This window comes from Engystomops pustulosus, chromosome 11 (assembly GCF_040894005.1).
Source record: "Engystomops pustulosus chromosome 11, aEngPut4.maternal, whole genome shotgun sequence".
Taxonomy (NCBI): domain Eukaryota; kingdom Metazoa; phylum Chordata; class Amphibia; order Anura; family Leptodactylidae; genus Engystomops; species Engystomops pustulosus.
Genome location: NC_092421.1, coordinates 75376224 through 75399973, shown reverse-complemented (window position 1 = coordinate 75399973; position 23750 = coordinate 75376224). Strand labels below are relative to the sequence as shown.

The 23750-nt window shown below is 44.4% G+C and overlaps 1 protein-coding gene across 1 annotated transcript in view; it reads right to left on the bottom strand.

The window, feature by feature from the left end:
• LOC140105529 (uncharacterized) overlaps positions 1-23750 on the bottom strand; it is an 89711-nt gene that overhangs the window by 6782 nt on the left and 59179 nt on the right. The window contains exons 13-15 of the mRNA XM_072129481.1: positions 22980-23152; positions 18214-18329; positions 13359-13443 (exon numbers count right to left, since the gene is read on the bottom strand). Coding sequence (XP_071985582.1) covers positions 13359-13443; positions 18214-18329; positions 22980-23152 — 374 coding nt within the window. The remainder of the gene's footprint in view (positions 1-13358; positions 13444-18213; positions 18330-22979; positions 23153-23750) is intronic.

The window sequence follows — 23750 nt, the reverse complement described above, 5'->3', positions numbered from 1 at the left end:
CCTTTCAGACATTTCTGTACATTTTGTTGCGTTATTCGCCAGAGCAATTTTTACAATGTACAATTAAAACCGAAATTACGGCATAAAGCATTATACAAAACCTAAACAAAACCGTATATATTTCCTGAAAGTAGACACTTGCCCCAGTTTCAAAACTGCATTAAGGAGGTTAAAGACATAGACACCTTCATGCAATTTTGATTCAAAGGGAAAATTTAATTAAAAAATGTTATTTGATGGCAAAAAATGTGCCCCAAACAGAAAATAATTTGCACCACACCTCCTAAATGTAGTAGATGAACCTAGGTAGAGTTTACAGATACCTCATAGTCATATGTTCACATGAATAAATCATCATAATCAGCTTTATTGACAGCAGAAAACCTGGCAATTTGCATTTGTCTTGATTAACAGTTGACAGCCCGTACCATCTTCATGCAACTTTGTGACAAACACAAAATATTTTTTGTGTGAAAATATAAACCTAATATATAAAGCTGAGTATATGTGTATATACTGTGTGTATGTCCGCTAAAAGAATCTGCACGTTTACTATCACCAAATTTTACACAGACGCTCTCTGTGACTCGGGTAACGTCATAGACTTGGTTTTAAGCCGAAATTTTCCAAAATCCACTTATTACCCACCATATACAGGAGTTATTATCTGCTGCTGGGCCAGTGGGAAGCTGAGCCGTGATTGGTTGCTGTTCTGCCACAGGTCATTAATATGAGACAGACAGTCACTGAAAGAGACTGCCAGAGACACAGTCACTGAAAGAGACTGCCAGAGACACAGTCACTGAAAGAGACTGAGACAGTCAAAAAAGTTTGTAAAAAAGGACGGTCAGTGACAGAAATGGTCAGAGACAGTCTACAAATGCATATAAAATATTTTTTTGTTAACCCATTCTATTTTATTCTATTTAGCTAAGAACAGTTATTTACTATCCCGTGCAACTCCAGGAGCTACACCGAGTTTTTACATAAAACTCACATCAAAAGGTTTAGACACAGACAGGGATGTAAAAATAATAAGTCAAAGTGAGCAGATTTATAAACACCACAACATCAACGAGGATTTACACTCCAAAGAATGCCAAAACTAAAAAACATGCAATCCACAAATGTGTTTAAAAGTATATAATGTACACAGTAAAAAATCTGTACAAATCCAAACTAGTAATATAAAGAAAATGTACTTCGCTAAAAACAGTAAGATATGAGGAGATCATACAGACCCCACATGTGTATATTTACCAAAATATGCAGCAAAGGGAACATTAAAATACACAGGGGGCGCCAAACAATTTATGCAGAAAATTGCACTGAGCGTCACACAGATGCATCATTGTATGTTCCCTAACACAAGGGTAACCCAAATTTAAAAAAAATAAATCCATAAATTAAGCCGGGACAGGTATTTAGAAGGGATTGTGTCACACGCAATTGGATTTTGAGGCAAACGCGACAACTTTGATGTGACAGAAATTGGGGGGTGGGGTGTTCTGTCAGACGATATGACGAATTTGGACTGAGCGCGAGATTTAACTTTAACCGGTTAAGGACCGGGCCCTTTCCTGTTTTTCATGTCCATTTTTCACTCCCCACCTTCAAAAATCGATAACTTTTTTTATTTTTACACGTAAAGAGCTGTGTGACGGCTTGTTTTCTGCGTAACAAATTGCACTTCATAATGATGGTATTAAATATTCCAGGCCATGTACTGGGAAGCGGGAAAAAAATTCCAAATGCAATGAAAATGGTGAAAAAATGCATTTGCGCCATTTTCTTGTGGGCTTGGATATTACGTCTTTCACTGAGCGCCCCAAATGACAGGTCTACTTTATTCTTTGGGTCGGTACGATTAAGGGGATACCAAATTTGTATAGGTTTTATAATGTTTTCATACATTTACAAAAATTAAAACCTCCTGTACAAAAATAATTTTTTTGATTTTGCCAACTTCTGGCGCTAATAACTTTTTTATACTTTGGTGTACGGAGCTGTGGGTGGTGTCATTTTTTGCGAAATTTGATAATATTTTCAATTATATCATTTTTAGGACTGTACGACCTTTTGATCACTTTTTATAGATTTTTTTAGATTTTTCAAAATGGCAAAAAAGTGCCATTTTCGACTTTGGGCGCTATTTTCCGTTACGGGGTTAAACGCATTGAAAAAACGTTATCATATTTTGATAGATCAGGCATTTTCGGACGCGTCGATACCTAATGTGTTTATGATTTTTACTGTTTATTTATATTTATGTCAGTTCTAGGGAAAGGGGGGTGATTTGAAATTTTAGGTTTTTTTATTATAATTTTTTATTTTTTTACTTTTTTTTATTTTTATTTATACTATTTTTCAGACTCCCTAGGGTACTTTAACCCTAGGTTGTCTGATCGATCCTATCATATACTGCCATACTACAGTATGGCAGTATATGGGGATTTTCCTCCTCATTTATTACAATGTGCTATCAGCACATTGTAATGAAGGGGTTAAAACGAAATAGCCTATGGATGCCCTTCTGACGGTATGGGAGCCGTGGGACTCTTTTTGCACCCTTACAGGTTTATAGCCTCCTCGGGCTTCATTCTGGGCAGCACCAACTATTTAAGCTTGGTTTTCCTACCCCGAGATCCACTTAACCTTTTGTGTCTATTGTCGTGTCTACCCAAGTCTTGTTTCTATGTTTTATGTTATAAATTCTGAGTTATATAAATTTAGGTTATTTGTTGTCAGTTGATATTGTGCATTGGGAAAAAGCATGACGGATTGCAGAGTACCTAGGCGTAAGCCCACCTCCAAAGGTTGGTTTAGTATTGCCTGGTGGGTGAAAATTAAGGATAGGCTCTACTTGGGAATGAGATCCTTATTTGAGCGAATGAACCGCACTACACCATTTCATTGCTTAACCTGCTGGTATTATATATTGTACGCTGCTTTTGTCACCAGAATCAAATCTGTTATTGTACAAAGAGTGAAGACCACTGTATTATCATGCTTGTTGTCCCTGTTGTAAAGATTTAATATAAAAAATTCTTTTAATAAAAATTAAAGTTTAAAAAAAAAAAAACGAAATAGCCTCGGGTCTTCGGAAGACCCGAGGCTACCATGGAGACGGATCGCCGCCCCCCGATGACGTCACGGGGAGCGGCGATCCCAGGTAAGATGGCGGCGCCCATGCACCGCTATCTGTTTGAGGCTGCCGGCAGCTTTGCCGGCAGCCCACGCTGTAAAAACATCCGCGATCGGTGCTAGCACCGATCGCGGATGTTACCGGTAAGCCTTTGCTGCAATATGCAGCAAAGACTTACCGGCTATGGAGAGGGCTCAGCCCGTGAGCCCTCTCCATGCAGCGCGACGCGACCGCCGCAGTGAATACACGGCGGGCGGTCGCGAACCGGTTAAAATTGTGTCGCAAGACAATGCACTTACATGCACCAGGAAGAAGAAGGTGAATTCCGGGGACCTGAGCGGGGAAGCGACACATGCAGGATATTGGGCGCACGATCTTAGTGAATCGGGGAACAGGGCATTATACACGGACAACGCACAGCAGAGATTGTGACAGGACTAGGTAAGTAAATGTGCCCCATAGAATTGAATGTTCATCCTTTCCCTTCATTATCTAAAAAAAACGGAAGGGAAGCTTAATAACATGAACTTTAGTTCATATAATTGTGCTTCAAAATTTAGCAACAGATAAAGACAATGGGGCTCATTTACTAAGGGTCCAAATTGCGCACTTTCGTCGGGTTTCCCGGCGGTTTCCGATTTGCGCCAAATTGCCCCGGGATTTTGGTGCACGCGAGCGGATTTTGGCGCATCGGCACCGGCTTTCACGCAACAGAAATCGGGGGGTGTGGCCATCGGACAACCCAATGGATTCTGACAAACCGGGGAATTTAAAAAAGAAATTGTGTCGCAAGATCAACACTCACACGCACCCGGAAGAAGAAGGTGAACTACGGTGGACCTCAGCGCAGCAGCGACACCTGGTGGATATCGGGCACACGGACCTTAGTGAATCCAGGCAGACCCATATCTTCGTCGGAGAATGTGCCGCTGGATCGCGACTGGACCGGGTAAGTAAATGTGCTCCAATATTTACTTTTTTTTGTCTGAGCTGCGAAGAAGAGGTCCTCTATGCTCCCTTCTCCAGCTTCTCCCAGCAGCCTGCCAGCTAAGAAGCTGTAAGGGAAAGGGAATTCAGAGGGCTATAACTTTGGATCCCTGGCACCTATAATCCCAGGGTTTTCTGTTATTTCATATGAATCTATGATTGTGTTTTTAGGTGTTACCAATTATGTAAGTTCTCCCACTTAAAAAGGTGAGAGAGGTCGGTAATTGACATCATAGATAGACTTCAACTACGAGAACCAAAATGTGAAAACAAATCCAGAAAATTGCATTGTCTGATTTTTAAAGAATTTATTTGCAAATTATGGTGAAAAATAAGTATTTCGTCACCTACAAACAAGCAAGATTTCTGGTTCTCACAGACCTGTAACTTCTTCTGCAAGAGGCTATTCTGTCCTCCACTAATTACCTGTAATAATGTCTCCTCTATCCTCCCCTCACTACAGATACTGTAGCAGATACTGTATATATAGCCCTGCCCCCAACAGATACTGTACATATAGCCCTGCCCCCAACAGATACTGTACATATAGCCCTGCCCCCAACAGATACTGTACATATAGCCCTGCCCCCAACAGATACTGTATATATAGCCTTCCCCCAGCAAATATTGTATATATATATATAGCCTTTCCCCAGCAGATACTGTATATATAGCCCTCCACCCAGCAGAAACTGTACATATAGCCCTGACCCCAACAGATACTTTGGGTCATTTAGTAAGGGCCCGAATCGCGTTTATCTGACGAGTTATCTGAGAATTTCTGATTTGTGCCGATTTTCCCTGAATTGCCCCGGGATTTTGGTGCCCGCGATTTGATTGTGGCGCATCGGCGCCGGCATGCAAGCGACGGAAATGGGGGGCGTGGCCGTACGAAAACCTGACGGAATCGGAAAAACCTCTCCATTTTTAAAAAAAAAAGTGTTGCTGGACACGCGCTTACCTGCACTCAGCCTGGCTTGGTGAAGTTCAGTGCATTCCGATGAACTTCAGCGCAGCAGCGCCACCTGGTGGACGTCGGTGGAACTACTTTAGTGAATCCCAGCCAGACCTGAATCCTCCACAGAGAACGCGCCGCTGGATCGCGAATGAACCGGGTAAGTAAATCTGCCCCAGTGTGTATAAAACCCTCTGCCCAGCAGATACTGTATATATAGCCTTTCCCCTGCAGATATTGTGAAAATTTGCTCACCGAAATTTTGGTTTCCTGTAGTCCGAAGGCAGCACTGAATGGGTTAAGTCTATGATCTCCTATTGGACAGAAGATAACAATTAATTCACAATAGTGATTGGCCGCTGACTCCCTATAAGAAAACCCCCAGGCAATGAGCACACGTGTTCTTATGTAGCAATATCAAAATTTATTGGGGGGGGGGGGGTTACATGTGCTGCCTTCGGACTACAGGAAACAAAAATTTCGGTGAGCAAATTTTCACATTCCTGGTCATCCTCAGGCAGCACTGAATGGGACGTGAGAAGCAATAAAAAAGAAAGGGTGGGTTAAACTTGAGGCAGCCGTACTAAGCTCTCTTTTGCCGAAGGCCGAGCCTACCCCGGAGCCTACATCCACCCCGGTGGTTTACAAAGGTTGAAGGGTTTGACCAGACTGCGGCTTTACATATCTGGTCCAGTGTAATCTGTGCCATCTCAGCCCAGGAAGATGCTGCTGATCTGGTTGCATGTGCTCTGAGATTTAATGGGGAAGGAATATCCTCCAGCTGGTAACAGAAAGGAATAGCACTTTTAATCCACTTTGCCAGGCTTGGTTTGCTTGCCCTTTTGCCCTTGTTAAGACAAAAATTGCAAATAAAAATAAAGCTTCTGACTGTCTAAAGGGATCAATTTTTTTTTCCCTTGCAGATAGCATAGCACTGCTCTCTTCACATTCAGAGCCTGTAGTCTTATTTGTTCTTCATTAGAAGACTCCTTCCTTCGTTGAAGGCCAACTGCGAGGGAACCTTGGGAAGAAAACCTGGCAGTGTACGAAGGGTCAAACAATCGTCCATAATCCTCATGTATGGCTCTTTACACGAGAAGCCCTGGATCTCACTTATTCTGGCACCAGAGCCGATGGCCACCAAAAATACAATTCTCCAGGAGAGAAGATGTAGGGCTATCTCCTGGATTGGCTCAAAAGGCTTCTGAGTGTTTCTGGATAAGCGACAGGTTCCATGATGGAAGTGGAGAATAAACCAGGGGTTTGATTCTTTTAAGACCTCTAAAAAAACCTTTTGAAAAGACTCCTCCCATGGTTGAATTTATGGCCGTAAAATGAACCTTCAATGAAGGTTGTAACTGAGCTGGAGCTGCAGTATAGAGGTTTATTCATGGAGCACCACTTGTCTGCAGATCTTCCAAAATCCGCTGATAAACTTTCAGAGTTTTGGTTTTCTAGAAGTACAAAATGTATTCCTTACTTCCTCTGAAAATCCCGATTTTCTCAGTTGCCCCCTTTCAGCTTCCAAGCCGTAAGTTGAAGATGGTCCAGGATGAAGAGAAGGAGACTGTTCTGGTGTAACAGATCCTTGCAGAGGGGCATTTTCCAGAATTTTCCCTCTGACCTGGCTAGGAGCAGAGAGAACCATGACCTTCTAGGGTATTATGGCCAGCACAAGCATTTTCTCCATGGATCTTTTGAGGAACATTCGGAATGAGCTGGTAGGGTAGAAACACGTACTGGAACCAGTTTTCTCCGCTGACTGAGAGGGAATCCACAGCAACAGATTCTCCTGTCTGTTTAGGGAGCGGAATATTGGAAGTTGGAGTTTTTGCCTGTCGCCATCAGATGCATTTGGGGTAACCCCATTTTCTGGACCACTAGACTGAAAACGTCCTTGTTCAGAGACCATTGTGCGGGGAATGACCAGTCCGCTCTTATATTCAATACTCCTCTGAGATGGATTGCTGAAATAGTCTGGATATTCTTTTCTGCTCATGAGATCCGCTGGATACATTCCAAGGATAGAAAACTGCTCCGTGTGCCCCCTGTTTGATTATATAACTGACTACTGTTAGATTGTCTGAACGGATCAGAACTTCTTGGTTCTGGAGAAGGCCTTGGAAGTACAGGAGGGATAGGTGGACCGCTTTCAGCTCCTTCAGATTCGCTGGTTCTGTTCTGGTGAAGACTATTTCCTCTGATAGTCTATATGGGCGCTCCAGCCCAAATTTGAGTCGTCTGACGTGAGGACTATAGGTTCCACATACTGGAGTGACTTCCCTTTCCAGGGGTTTCTGGACCACCAGATAAGTTCTTGGGTAGCTTGTACTAGAACAATCATTGGTTTGTCTAGAAAATACAGGTTCCTTGACCATTGAGACAGGATTGACAACTGTAGCTACCCTATGTGAGCTTTCGCCCGTGGCACTGCATCCATGGGTAGCACCCCTAAAACAGACATTGCCTTTTGGATTGCCTTTTTTTTTTTCTCTTCAAACTGATGGCTCTGGCAGATAAGGAAAGGGTATCGTCGCAGAGTTGATAATGAACCCCAATAACTTCTGGCAAGTGGACAGGATCTTCCTGTTGATGTAGGGCAGCACGGTGGCTCAGTGGCCAGCACTACAGCCCCGCACCGCTCGGGACCTGATCCAAGTCCCATCCAGGTCAACATCCGCAAAGAGCCTGCATGATCCCCAGGGCCTGTGTGGGTTTCGTCCGGGTCCCCCGCTTTCCTCCCACACTCCAAAACACACTGGCAGGTTGACCAGACTGTGAGCCCCATTGGGGACAGGGATCGCTCCATACAGCGATGCGCAATCCGTGTGCGCTATACAAACAAAGAACCATTATTATTAGTATTATTAGAAACCCATGGTCTTGAAGGGATTTCAGGACCACAGTTAGGTTTTGTTTCATCAAGTCCTCTGTCTGGAGCTCAGGAGCCAGTCGTCCAAGTATGGTACCACATAAAATCCCTGGATTGTAAGGAAGGCTGAAAGTACAGCCGCCACCTTTGTGAAGACTCTGGGCACAGAACTGAGGCAGAACGGGAGGCACTTGAACTGACAGTGAAGGACTACATCTTTATGTTGAATGGCTACTGGCAGGAATCTCCTGTGGCTCTGAAGGATTGGAACGTGAAGATCAGTGGGGTAACTAGAAGCTGATGGGCCCCAGTGCAAAGTCTGTGCCGGGCCCCCGACTATAATGTATGGTTTATAGTAATAGTCTTCTCATATGGGAAAGTGACACCATAAGGGCCCCCTAAACCTCTTGGGCCCAGGTGCGATCGCAACCTCTGCACCCCCTAAAATTAAACCCCTGGTGAAGATATGGCTCCTTCAGATCTGTTGTTGCCAATGCATTAAACAATTTTCTGCAATTATGACGACAGCTGTCTGAAATGACTCCATCTTTAATCTCTTCTTCACCAAATATTTGTTGTGATAGATGAGGTCTATCACAAGCCTTGACCCTGGAAAAAATGCCTGAACCTGGCTGATAGAAAGAACCTGGTCCAAAGGCCTCTTTGGAGACCGTTCCTGGATGAGATCCGGAACAACCTGAGAGGAGGCAAGATTGAGGAAAAACCTGTCTGGAGGAAAACTCTTCAGCTCTATCGCATAACCTCTATCAATTAGAGAGATGACACCGGTGTCTGACGAAGTCTGAGCCCAGACGTGGGCAAAGAGGGACAATCTCACTCCGACCTGTACAGGTCCGGCGCCAGGAATCATTCCTAGAAGATTCAGGCTGAGATTTCATTGACTGACAGCAACACCCTCTGCTATTCCTCCTGTCAAACCTGAAATTCCTCTTGAATTGAGGTGATTTCTGTTCTAGGATAATACAACACAAATTTACCAACGTAAATAAATCAAGAAAAGATGTAAACTATATGGAACAATAAATACAAACATTAACTTAAACAGATTAAAAGATGGTCCCACGCCCCGTGGGCGTGGGGCAGACAAACAGCCACAGCAAGGTAATAACCTTCAGACCATTGACTATAGTTAGAAAACGCACTTTATTGCTCAGCACTTTATTGTCTAGCACAATGCATGTTACTGCCTAGCACTTTATTGTTCAGCACAATGCACGTTATTGCCTAATACAATGCTTAAGAGTACAACGATCACATTTGAGATGAATTGCTGTGGTCTCCCCCATCAATTTGGGACCATCTTTTAATCTGTTTAAGTTAATGTTTGTATTTGTTTTAATCGATATGAAATAAAAAATTTATAAGATTTTTTAAACATATTTGAGTTCCCCTTATGTTTGGGTGTTAAATTGAAGCGCAGGGGGGAATTCTCCTGAAATGAGCTTGAGGACATATTGTGTTTGGAGTATATGGAACAATAGTCTTTATTAATGCATATACAAAAATATAAAATGGCGCAACAATGGAAAAAGATTAAAAACAAGAAAGCAATGCATGTAGCCATAAAGTAAGTGTATAAGACAAATATACAACAAGTATGAATCAAAAGTGGAGAGGTAATAGGGACATCGGCAGACAGGGAAGCAATAGTAAGTGGCACAGAGTATCTGTGCAACAATGCAGAGTATAAGTCTAAGCCATAAATACCATACCACAACTGTGAACATGCACTGCCCATGTTCACAGTTGTGGTATGGTATTTATGGCTTAGACTTATACTCTGCATTGTTGCACAGATACTCTGTGACACTTACTATTGCTTCCCTGTCTGCCGATGTCCCTATTACCTCTCCACTTTTGATTCATACTTGTTGTATATTTGTCTTATACACTTACTTTATGGCTACATGCATTGCTTTCTTGTTTTTAATCTTTTTCCATTGTTGCGCCATTTTATATTTTTGTATATGCATTAATAAAGACTATTGTTCCATATAGTTTACATCTTTTCTTGATTTATTTACGTTGGTAAATTTGTGTTGTATGGTATTTTGAGCGGGGATAACGCATATGTGCATTACTTGTATTGCCCATATCCCCTAACTCTATACTATAATAGTATTTACTGTTCTAGGATAAGACAACCTGAAATTGGATCTCCTTTTGGACCTAGGAAAATGATGGTTTATCATCATTAAGCCCTTTGAGAATTTCTTTCAGGTGTGAAAGGCTGAAAACAAAACTTGCAAAAATTAGATTTAGCAGGAACATCACCCAGCAAAAGCTTAAAGGACACCTGTCATCAGGTCTGTGTCACTTGTCCTGTCACCTCTACCTGTTGGAGCAGCTCACAAGGATCCCATCCCAGCCTTTATCTAGTTATTTCATACATTATTCATTGTAAAATCATCTATTCTTTATTATGTAAATGAGGCTGGTCACATGGTCAGAGGCAGTGATGTCAACCCTGTTACCCCTCCTCTCTCCTCCCCCTGCTCATGTCTGTGTGTAATGTATAGTAAAGCATTGCTGGCGTGTGTGCTGCATCTGCTGACATGCTGCATCCTCCTAATATACAGGTGAGAGACACAGACATCAGCTACACATGAATCTGACATGTTCTGCTGTAACATGGCTGCCTGGAGCTGCTGTATCTCTCCTATATACACACACATGCACACACAGGCTGCAGGGGGCGTGGCCACCAGCAAGCACATCATTATACAGGCTGTCAGTCATGCACTGGGGGTGTGGCTGTGCCTCCCTCTCATGAATAAGGTGGACAGCTTGAATATGATAATGACTCATTGGACATTTCACAGGTCATTTGCATACAGCTTTAGGACCTCATTGCTTAGGATTACAGGCATGTAGAGAGACAATGATGGGATAGAGGCAATGCTCTCTAATGGCAGCTTATGAAAATATATTTAGTTTAGGGGGTTATTTTGCATGACGGGTTCTCTTTAACGCATAAGGACGTAGATTAGCTGCAGCTATAACGGCGTCATATGTGTCACACAGAGAACGCAGACGCAGATTACCACATAGGAAGGTTTTTCAGGAGGTCACCTCCTGGTACACCATCTTGGATATCATTAGTCAGCTGACTTGGCCATACTCTGAGCGCTCGCCACAGGCACAGAGGATAAAGCAGATTTACAGAAATTCATAGAGTGTAAAATCGTTTCATGCCAGCGTCCATCTTGCTATCCAGAGGGTCTTAGCAGAGCGGACTCTGCAGGAAAGAGAGAATTCATGGCCAGTGTAGCTAGAGAAAGGTTCACCTTGGGAACCGACTCCATTTAGCAAACACTTGAGGATCTAATGTATAGACCGTTATAAAACTGACACCGGGTCTGACTTTTTGTCAGGTTTTGTAAAACATGATGAGCAGAGATAACTCAGTGTCCTGATCCGATTCTGCAGTCTCTATACCTGCCCTGATCAGTCTGCCCTGGAATCAGTCAGTAAACAGGACTCCTCTGGCAGTGGGGAACACCCCTCACAAAACTCAGCCTCACAATCATCAGGCAGCGGCTGCTGACATGTTACACCTGTGTCTGGACTTTCTGGAGCTCTTTCTCCATTCAGTAGCATCTAGAGCAAAAGACACAGACATTACCATCTGCACATAACATGTATATAACAAGTATATAACAGGCACAAGGAGTTCAGGAGTCCTCACTTACTTTACCCGTGGGTGGACTCTACTGCACGGCGAGTGCTACCCACGCCGCACGCTTACCTCTTTACACAACATCTTGCGTTACCAGAACGCCCTGTGCGCAAGCAGCTCAGCACCGCAGCAACCCGGAAGTCGAAAAACACATTGGGGGACATTTACATAAAGTGTCGGTGTCTGCATTGGCTTTGCTACCGACCTGCTCTGGGAAAGAAGACACACATTTAATATTGTGTAGCTGTGCAGAGACATTTCTGTCGCCGAGACCATTTTCTGTCCCTGGGACCAAAATCTGTCCCGAGCACCAGAAATGTGTCCAACAGTCCTTGCTAGACCAGTTTTCAGCGCCCAAAAAGGGCTGCGACACATATTAATTGTGTCTGAGTTTCCACTCCGCCAAAGCCACGCCCCTTTTCGGAGAAGAGTCGGAGCAGGCGGAAAAAGTCATTTTTTCTGTCCCCGACAGCTAATAAATAGGTAGGAGAGCAGAACATGTGGTGAGAGCGCCACAAAACTGGCGGAAACGCCATAGTAAATGTCCCCCATTGTGCGCCCTGCGCATAACCACCGGGTCGGTCAGCACTGGCGCACAAGCGCAGGGGAGCCCGGCAATGGAGACCCCAACCAATCAGAGATGGAAGGCGGAGAAGCACAGGCACGAGGTAAACAGCGTAAACACAGGGAACATTTGCTTTGAATAACATAGTTAAACGTACCGCAAAGATGGCGTCCTGTGTCGTGCAGGGACCCTGTGTACACACGCGGGTTTACAACAGGCTACTTAATAGTAGCAGTCCCAAAGGCAAGGACACCCAGGCCTTGGGACAGGGAGCCAAGCTCAACCAACATGTCTTCTGGAGTTACTTCTTGTCCACAGAAGAAAAAAAAACATGCGTGTTCATTGCCTGGGCGTTTTCTTATAGGGAGTCAGCGGCCAATCACTATTGCTAATTAATTGTTATGTTCTGTCCAATAGGAGATCATAGACTTAACCCATTCAGTGCTGCCTGAGGACGACCAGGAATGTATATATAGCCCTACCCCCAGCAGGTACTAAATATATAGCCTTCTCCCAGCTGATATTGTATATATACCCCCAACAGATATTGTATATATAGCCTTCTCCCCAGCATATATTGTATATACAGCGCCTGCTCCCAGAAGATATTGTAAATAGATGATATCATCGTGTGACGGCCTGTGTGCTGCAGAGCGGTGCAGACAGGCAGGTCTGTGCTGCAACACTCTGCCTCTCAATTACATTGAAGTTTTAAAGACGCTGATGTAATTGATTTATTTGCCAACATTTGGCAAGTCCGTACTATTGGCAACCTGCCGCCCACAACAGGGGTCTGCAATCTGCCGCCTGAGGTGGGAACTTCATCCACCTCATGGCAGATGCGGCGTTGTTAGAGGTTAGACCTGATGGACCTGTGTCTTTTTCTAACCTTATATACTATGAATTAAAAAATCCTGCTCTGGCGAGGCAGTCATGGTGGATGCTGGACACTGGAGCCATCCATCCTGAGGATCATGTCCTAAGGAGAACCATGCACCAGGATCACATACATCAAATATAATAGATGTAAAAACTTTGTCTACATGTTCAGTGATTTTATGACTCTCTCTGGTCATGTGTCGAACACATATCAGACATAAAGCTGTGCAGAAAGTTGAAGCCCTGTCCACTCACATGACACAGATTTTCTGCTGGAGGAGAGATCCCCTGGTCTTCCAGGAACTGATCAGAGAACTGTGCTACCTCCATGGACGTTGCTCTGTAAAAAACATAATACAGTATTTATTACATCATAGAAATAGTACTGTGCACTGTCAATACAGAAGAGGTACTGTGCACTGTCCATATATATATTTATATACAGGAGAAGTGGTACTGTGCACTGTCCATATATATACAGGAGAAGTAGTACTGTGCACTGTCCATATATATATTTATATACAGGAGAAGTGGTACTGTGCACTGTCCATATATATACAGGAGAAGTGGTACTGTGCACTGTCCATATATATATTTATATACAGGAGAAGTAGTACTGTGCACTGTCCATATATATATACAGGATAAGTAGTACTGTGCACTGTCCATATATATATATATACAGGAGAAGTAGTACTGTGCACTGTCCATATATATATATACAGGAGAAGTGGTACTGTGCACTGTCCATATATATATATATACAGGAGAAGTAGTACTGTGCACTGTCCATATATATATATATACAGGAGAAGTAGTACTGTGCACTGTCCATATATATATATACAGGAGAAGTGGTACTGTGCACTGTCCATATATATATACAGGAGAAGTGGTACTGTGCACTGTCCATATATATATACAGGAGAAGTGGTACTGTGCACTGTCCATATATATATTTATATACAGGAGAAGTGGTACTGTGCACTGTCCATATATATATTTATATACAGGAGAAGTAGTACTGTGCACTGTCCATATATATATTTATATACAGGAGAAGTGGTACTGTGCACTGTCCATATATATATTTATATACAGGAGAAGTGGTACTGTGCACTGTCCATATATATACAGGAGAAGTAGTACTGTGCACTGTCCATATATATATATATACAGGAGAAGTAGTACTGTGCACTGTCCATATATATATATACAGGAGAAGTGGTACTGTGCACTGTCCATATATATATACAGGAGAAGTGGTACTGTGCACTGTCCATATATATATACAGGAGAAGTGGTACTGTGCACTGTCCATATATATATTTATATACAGGAGAAGTGGTACTGTGCACTGTCCATATATATATTTATATACAGGAGAAGTAGTACTGTGCACTGTCCATATATATATTTATATACAGGAGAAGTGGTACTGTGCACTGTCCATATATATATTTATATACAGGAGAAGTGGTACTGTGCACTGTCCATATATATACAGGAGAAGTAGTACTGTGCACTGTCCATATATATACAGGAGAAGTAGTACTGTGCACTGTCCATATATATATACAGGAGAAGTGGTACTGTGCACTATCCATATATATATATATATATATATATATATATATATATATATATATATATATACAGGAGAAGTAGTACTGTGCACTGTCCATATATATATACAGGAGAAGTGGTACTGTGCACTGTCCATATATATACAGGAGAAGTAGTACTGTGCACTGTCCATATATATACAGGAGAAGTAGTACTGTGCACTGTCCATATATATACAGGAGAAGTAGTACTGTGCACTGTCCATATATATACAGGAGAAGTAGTACTGTGCACTGTCCATATATATATACAGGAGAAGTAGTACTGTGGACTGTCCATATATATACAGGAGAAGTAGTACTGTGCACTGTCCATATATATACAGGAGAAGTAGTACTGTGCACTGTCCATATATATACAGGAGAAGTGGTACTGTGCACTGTCCATATATATACAGGAGAAGTGGTACTGTGCACTGTCCATATATATACAGGAGAAGTAGTACTGTGCACTGTCCATATATATATATACAGGAGAAGTGGTACTGTGCACTGTCCATATATATATACAGGCGAAGTAGTACTGTGCACTGTCCATATATATATACAGGAGAAGTAGTACTGTGCACTGTCCATATATATACAGGAGAAGTAGTACTGTGCACTGTCCATATATATATACAGGAGAAGTAGTACTGTGGACTGTCCATATATATACAGGAGAAGTAGTACTGTGCACTGTCCATATATATACAGGAGAAGTAGTACTGTGCACTGTCCATATATATACAGGAGAAGTGGTACTGTGCACTGTCCATATATATACAGGAGAAGTAGTACTGTGCACTGTCCATATATATACAGGAGAAGTGGTACTATGCACTGTCCATATATATATATACAGGAGAAGTGGTACTGTGCACTGTCCATATATATACAGGAGAAGTGGTACTGTGCACTGTCCATATATATACAGGAGAAGTAGTACTGTGCACTGTCCATATATATACAGGAGAAGTGGTACTATGCACTGTCCATATATATATATATACAGGAGAAGTGGTACTATGCACTGTCCATATATATATATATACAGGAGAAGTGGTACTGTGCACTGTCCATATATATACAGGAGAAGTGGTACTGTGTACTGTCCATATATATACAGGAGAAGTAGTACTGTGCACTGTCCATATATACAGGAGAAGTGGTACTATGCACTGTCCATATATATATATACAGGAGAAGTGGTACTGTGTACTGTCCATATATATACAGGAGAAGTAGTACTGTGCACTGTCCATACATATATACAGGACAAGTAGTACTGTGCACTGCCCATATATATACAGGAGAAGTAGTACTGTGCACTGTCCATATATATACAGGAGAAGTAGTACTGCGCACTGACCATATATATACAGGAGAAGTAGTACTGTGCACTGTCCATATATATACAGGAGAAGTAGTACTGTGCACTGCCGATATATATACAGGAGAAGTAGTACTGTGCACTGTCCATATATATACAGGAGAAGTAGTACTGTGCACTGTCCATATATACAGGAGAAGTGGTACTGTGCACTGTCCATATATATATACAGGAGAAGTGGTACTGTGCACTGTCCATATATATACAGGAGAAGTGGTACTGTGCACTGTCTATATATATACAAGAGAAGTAGTACTGTGCACTGTCCATATATATATATACAGGAGAAGTAGTACTGTGCACTGTCCATATATATATATATATATATATATATATATATATATATATATATACATATATACACAGGAGAAGTAGTATTGTGCACTGTCCATATATATACAGGAGAAGTGGTACTGTGCACTGTCCATATATACAGGAGAAGTGGTACTGTGTACTGTCCAAATATATACATGAGAAGTAGTACTGTGCACTGTCCATATATATACATGAGAAGTAGTACTGTGCACTGTCCATATAGATACAGGAGAAGTAGTACTGTGCACTGTCCATATATATACAGGAGAAGTAGTACTGTGCACTGTCCATATATATACAGGAGAAGTAGTACTGTGCACTGTCCATATATATACAGGAGAAGTGGTACTGTGCACTGTCCATATATATATACAGGAGAAGTAGTACTATGCCCTGTCCATATATATACAGGAGAAGTGGTACTGTGCACTGTCTATATATATACAGGAGAAGTGGTACTGTGCACTGTCCATATATATATACAGGAGAAGTAGTACTGTGCCCTGTCCATATATATACAGGAGAAGTGGTACTATGCACTGTCCATATATATACAGGAGAAGTAGTACTGTGCACTGTCTATATATATATACAGGAGAAGTGGTACTGTGCCCTGTCCATATATATACAGGAGAAGTAGTACTGTGCACTGTCTATATATATATATACAGGAGAAGTGGTACTGTGCACTGTCCATATATATACAGGAGAAGTAGTACTGTGCACTGTCCATATATATACAGGAGAAGTAGTACTGTGCACTGTCCATATATATACAGGAGAAGTGGTACTGTGCCCTGTCCATATATATACAGGAGAAGTGGTACTGTGCCCTGTCCATATATATACAGGAGAAGTAGTACTGTGCACTGTCTATATATATATACAGGAGAAGTGGTACTGTGCACTGTCCATATATATACAGGAGAAGTAGTACTGTGCACTGTCCATATATATATACAGGAGAAGTGGTACTGTGCACTGTCCATATATATACAGGAGAAGTAGTACTGTGCACTGTCCATATATATACAGGAGAAGTAGTATTGTGCACTGTCCATATATATATATACCGGAGAAGTAGTACTGTGCACTGTCCTTATATATACAGGAGAAGTGGTACTGTGCCCTGTCCATATATACAGGATAAGTGGTACTGTGGACTGTCCATACATGTGTAACAACCACATTTAACAATAACAAATAACAGCTGCTGCACAACAGCTTTGTCTCTCTGTATTGGAGGACATGACGCTATATGTGGGCGCTCATGGCTGTATATTTATCTCTATAGGGCCAACAGCGTCTCATCTGTCCTGTAGCCACCTGCTCTCCTGCCCTGACACTACACACAGATGAGGACTTGGTACAATGTTTAAGTGCAGAGAGGAGAGAGCACTGTGTGAGCCTTCTGCTGTAAAGAAGCGATTTCCATTCAGTGAAAGCAAGCAGAGACTGGGAAACAATGAGGAGCTGATGTTCTGTGTACATTACCTGCTGCGACAGGATACAAATCACAATATTAATCTCCTCGCCGCCTATTCTCACCTGACATCCCGCTGTGGAGTCAATTACTGCGAGCAGCGGAGTCGTGTTAGGACATGTTAATGGCGGCCATGACAGACGTCGGCTCTGCTGCACCATAATTTAATTCTCTGCTCTATTCCCAAGTGTCGGTGATGAGCGCATGTACCCAGAGCACACTGAGAGACAGCAGTAACCCTAGCGCCCCCCAATGTGATTAAGCTGCCCCCATCTTTTATGTAACAAGGGGGCCACTGGTCCCTCGTGTACTTACATCTTGGCTTTCACAGCAGAAACGTGGGCTCGGGGTCTGCAGATCTTGATGTGAGTGCAGTCCCTGGGGAGACGAATTTCCTGACTTCTTCTAACTTTATGAGGACATAAAATGGTCTAAAAATGGAAAACAGTAAAATTAGTATCAATGTGCCCCCTACAGGGTATATCAGAGCCCGGACCTGTAGAGACCAGAGCTCAGAGGCCGGACCTGTAGAGAGCAGAGCTCAGAGCCCGGACCTGTAGAGACCAGAGCTCAGAGGCCGGACCTGTAGAGAGCAGAGCTCAGAGCCCGGACCTGTAGAGAGCAGAGCTCAGAGCCCGGACCTGTAGAGAGCAGAGCTCAGAGCCCGGACCTGTAGAGAGCAGAGCACAGAGCCCGGACCTGTAGAGAGCAGAGCTCAGAGGACGGACCTGTAGAGAGCAGAGCTCAGAGGACGGACCTGTAGAGAGCAGAGCTCAGAGCCGGACCTGTAGAGAGCAGAGCTCAGAGGCCGGACCTGTAGAGAGCAGAGCTCAGAGGCCGGACCTGTAGAGAGCAGAGCTCAGAGGCCGGACCTGTAGAGAGCAGAGCTCAGAGGCCGGACCTGTAGAGAGCAGAGCTCAGAGGCCGGACCTGTAGAGAGCAGAGCTCAGAGGCCGGACCTGTAGAGAGCAGAGCTCAGAGGCCGGACCTGTAGAGAGCAGAGCTCAGAGGCCGGACCTGTAGAGAGCAGAGCTCAGAGGCCGGACCTGTAGAGAGCAGAGCTCAGAGGCCGGACCTGTAGAGAGCAGAGCTCAGAGGCCGGACCTGTAGAGAGCAGAGCTCAGAGGCCGGACCTGTAGAGAGCAGAGCTCAGAGGCCGGACCTGTAGAGAGCAGAGCTCAGAGGCCGGACCTGTAGAGAGCAGAGCTCAGAGGCCGGACCTGTAGAGACCAGAGCTCAGAGGCCGGACCTGTAGAGACCAGAGCACAGAGCCCGGACCTGTAGAGAGCAGAGCTCAGAGGCCGGACCTGTAGAGAGCAGAGCTCAGAGCCCGGACCTGGAGAGACCAGAGCTCAGAGCCCGGACCTGTAGAGACCAGAGCTCAGAGCCCGGACCTGTAGAGACCAGAGCTCAGAGCCCGGACCTGTAGAGACCAGAGCTCAGAGCCCGGACCTGTAGAGACCAGAGCTCAGAGCCCGGACCTGTAGAGACCAGAGCTCAGAGCCCGGACCTGTAGATACCAGAGCTCAGAGCCTGGACCTGTAGAGAGCAGAGCTCAGAGCCCGGACTTTTAGAGAGCAGAGCTCAGAGCCTGGACCTGTAGAGAGCAGAGCTCAGAGCCCGGACTTTTAGAGAGCAGAGCTCAGAGCCCGGACCTGTAGAGAGCAGAGCTCAGAGCCCCGACCTGTAGAGAGCAGAGCACAGAGCCTGGACCTGTAGAGAGCAGAGCTCAGAGGCCAGACCTGTAGAGAGCAGAGCTCAGAGCCCCGACCTGTAGAGACCAGAGCACAGAGCCCGGACCTGTAGAGAGCAGAGCTCAGAGCCCGGACCTGTAGAGAGCAGAGCTCAGAGCCCGGACCTGGAGAGACCAGAGCTCAGAGCCCGGACCTGTAGAGACCAGAGCTCAGAGCCCGGACCTGTAGAGACCAGAGCTCAGAGCCCGGACCTGTAGATACCAGAGCTCAGAGCCTGGACCTGTAGAGAGCAGAGCTCAGAGCCCGGACTTTTAGAGAGCAGAGCTCAGAGCCTGGACCTGTAGAGAGCAGAGCTCAGAGCCCGGACTTTTAGAGAGCAGAGCTCAGAGCCCGGACCTGTAGAGAGCAGAGCTCAGAGCCCCGACCTGTAGAGACCAGAGCACAGAGGCCGGACCTGTAGAGACCAGAGCACAGAGGCCGGACCTGTAGAGAGCAGAGCTCAGAGGCCGGACCTGTAGAGAGCAGAGCTCAGAGGCCGGACCTGTAGAGACCAGAGCACTGAGCCCGGACCTGTAGAGAGCAGAGCTCAGAGGCCGGACCTGTAGAGAGCAGAGCTCAGAGGCCGGACCTGTAGAGAGCAGAGCTCAGAGGCCGGACCTGTAGAGAGCAGAGCTCAGAGGCCGGACCTGTAGAGAGCAGAGCTCAGAGGACGGACCTGTAGAGAGCAGAGCTCAGAGGCCGGACCTGTAGAGAGCAGAGCTCAGAGGCCGGACCTGTAGAGAGCAGAGCTCAGAGGCCGGACCTGTAGAGAGCAGAGCTCAGAGGCCGGACCTGTAGAGAGCAGAGCTCAGAGGCCGGACCTGTAGAGAGCAGAGCTCAGAGGCCGGACCTGTAGAGAGCAGAGCTCAGAGGCCGGACCTGTAGAGACCAGAGCACAGAGCCCGGACCTGTAGAGAGCAGAGCTCAGAGCCCGGACCTGTAGAGAGCAGAGCTCAGAGCCCGGACCTGGAGAGACCAGAGCTCAGAGCCCGGACCTGTAGAGACCAGAGCTCAGAGCCCGGACCTGTAGAGACCAGAGCTCAGAGCCCGGACCTGTAGATACCAGAGCTCAGAGCCCGGACCTGTAGAGAGCAGAGCTCAGAGCCCGGACTTTTAGAGAGCAGAGCTCAGAGCCTGGACCTGTAGAGAGCAGAGCTCAGAGCCCGGACTTTTAGAGAGCAGAGCTCAGAGCCCGGACCTGTAGAGACCAGAGCTCAGAGCCCGGACATGTAGAGACCAGAGCTCAGAGCCCGGACCTGTAGAGACCAGAGCTCAGAGCCCGGACCTGTAGAGACCAGAGCTCAGAGCCCGGACCTGTAGAGACCAGAGCTCAGAGTCTGGACCTGTAGAGATCAGGGCTCAGAGTCTGGACCTGTAGAGGCCAGAGTCGGGACCTGTAGAGATCAGGGCTCAGAGTCTGGACCTGTAGAGGCCAGAGTCGGGACCTGTAGAGACCAGAGCTCAGAGTCTGGTCCTGTAGAGACCAGAGTTCATGGCCTCCCCCTGTAGAGATCAGAGCCTGGATTTGTCTGGTTTGCACAGATAGTCCTGACCTGTTCAGCATTGGGAAGGACTAGAGAGTGATGGTTCTATGTGACCTGATGGCTGTGAGGGTCCACCTCATCTGGGTCTGCACCTGTCTGGCATCACATGGCTGATTGTCTATCATCACATCATGTGCTCAGCCCAGGCTAGGTCAAGAGGCACTGGCTGTAAAAAGACAACGTCGGCTAAATTCAGCTTTACAAACCTCCAGATGGAGCAAAACAAGCAAAGAAAGCTGCCAGATATGTGTCCTCCTTCATCAGTTCTAGAAATACACTTGAGGAAGGAGCATGTGTTCCTAGAAGATGTTATGGTCGGCCTGGGTGATGTGTATGAATTCATAGATATTTGCATATTAGGAGGACAGAAGGAGACAATGACGTGTGATAGAGTAGGATATTATAACCCTTAAAGGTTTTGTCCACATTCAGAAAATAATTGAGATTGTTTTTTTTTTTTAAATTAAAATAGCTACAATTTTCCAATATACTTTTTGTATCAATTCCTCACAGTTTTCTACATCTCTGCTTGCTGTCCTTCTATAGAAAGCTTATATGATTATTAACAGTGGATAGAAATCTGGACAGGCAGGTGCACGAGCCGGTAGTATCACGCGGCTCTGATCACTCTCTGTGATGATAACGGTTCCTGCACCTGCAAGTCCATCCCAAGACAAGCAACCCAGGGAAAGATTTCTATCCTCTGGGAGTAGAAATACAAAGGAAAGAAAACAAAAAAGGAAGGAAAGCGCAGATAGTGTAGTATTTTTATGTTGTAGGATTATTCTTTGCAGTGCTGGTTATTTGCTCACCTTTCCAGGTTGTGTATTAGTCACAAACAACTGTTTCAGCTTTTTGATGGTGATCCACGGGGCAGCCCTCGGTAATCCCACCGTCCAAAAGGTTTAGTGGGTCTAGTAAATCCAGGGGCTGTGAGCATATAGCTCCTTATGAAAATGTTTTTCCGTTCAGCACCCAAAACGTGTAAAATTACTGTTTTTATTATTTCCTAAAAATGCACAAATGCACAATAAAAACACTTTAAAACATAGTAAGATATAAAAAACGTGGAGGCACGTTTCGTGGCTCTTACCGAGCACATCATCTGTCCAACATCTTTTGACATTATTATCAAAGTTAGTCTAAAAAACTAACTTTATCACAGTTAGTTTAAAAAAGTTTTTAAACTCCAGGTCTCCAGGTTTTTCTATGTCAATATGTTGGAAAGTGTTTTTATTGTGCATTTGCTTATTTTTTTTATGAAAGTAATTTAACTCGTTTTGGGTGCCGTTCAGAAATTTTATTTCACAAGGAGCTGTATGCTCACAATCCCTGTATCCACTAGAAATTAACATAGGAGCTTTCTATAGGTGGACAGCAAGCAGAGATCTAGAAAATAATAAAAAATTGATACCAAAAGTATATTGGAAAATTGTATAAACTTTTCCTTACACAAACAATATCAATTATTTGCTAAAAGTGGACGACCCCTTTAAGCATCGTTAGTAGAAGAAACTCAACCTTTGTGGAACTTGTGAATAATGGTTCAGATGACTCCTTCCGAGTCCAAAACACATATTCGTGCTCATTTGCATATGGATTTTTAATATTCATAAATACTCTGTAGAGGTCTGCGCCTTCCACATGGATATTTTTTACATAAAGGTAGGAAGACATCCAAACCATTATTCTCAGTTCCTGGTATCTGGGTCCTGGCTGCCGCCATCTTTCCATGTCGCTTGCTCGGCTTCTTCCGTCACATTCTCAGTCCAGGGAGCGGAGGACTTGGCGATTGTCCCATTACCTTTTGTCCGCAGCTGTTGCACACGGCAGCTCCTTCCAGCTCTCTGAAGATCCGGCCATTGTCGACACTTGTGTAGATGATGGCTGCGTAGCGGTTCAGCAGGGTTTCGTCAGGAGAGAAGGCCTGGGAGAGGAACCTTCCAATGTTTTCTTCTTCTACTTTCTCCTGGGACTCTAGGGGAAAAGACATGGAGCTGAGCGTGCCTGCCACATCACTTAGAGCCACTAGATGGCACCAGGCATCACATATTTATCTCTTGCTGTTTAGAGGGTCCCGGGAGACCCAGAGTAAACATTTGCAGCGATTCCTCACCACTGAAGTGGCCTTGCCTCAGTGCAAGCAAAAATGCAATTAATTAATAGAATGAATTGTTCCAGAGCAAATAATTCCAAAATACATAGAGGCACTGATGAGATAACAATATTATCTGTGAAATCCCTGCACGATCCGCGGGCCGCCATCATGTGCATCTAATCAGAAGGAAGCAAACATGACGGGAAAGAGCAACGCAAAGAAAGCTCCCAACTACTTCTCCTCATACACCCCCAAATCATCAGCAGATGTCAGAGCACTCCCCAAATGATCCAACCTTTAGCCTTAAGGAAGGAGAGGACGGGAACAGGTTCGACTGATCTCAGATCTTAAGCCACCTGTACAGCAGTCTCAGGAGAGAACGGGGGATCCCGTCATTACTATATGGCACACAGAAGCAGTGGGGACTGAGGCATCACTAAGAAATAAGATGTGGAAACTTCATACAAAAATATGTTG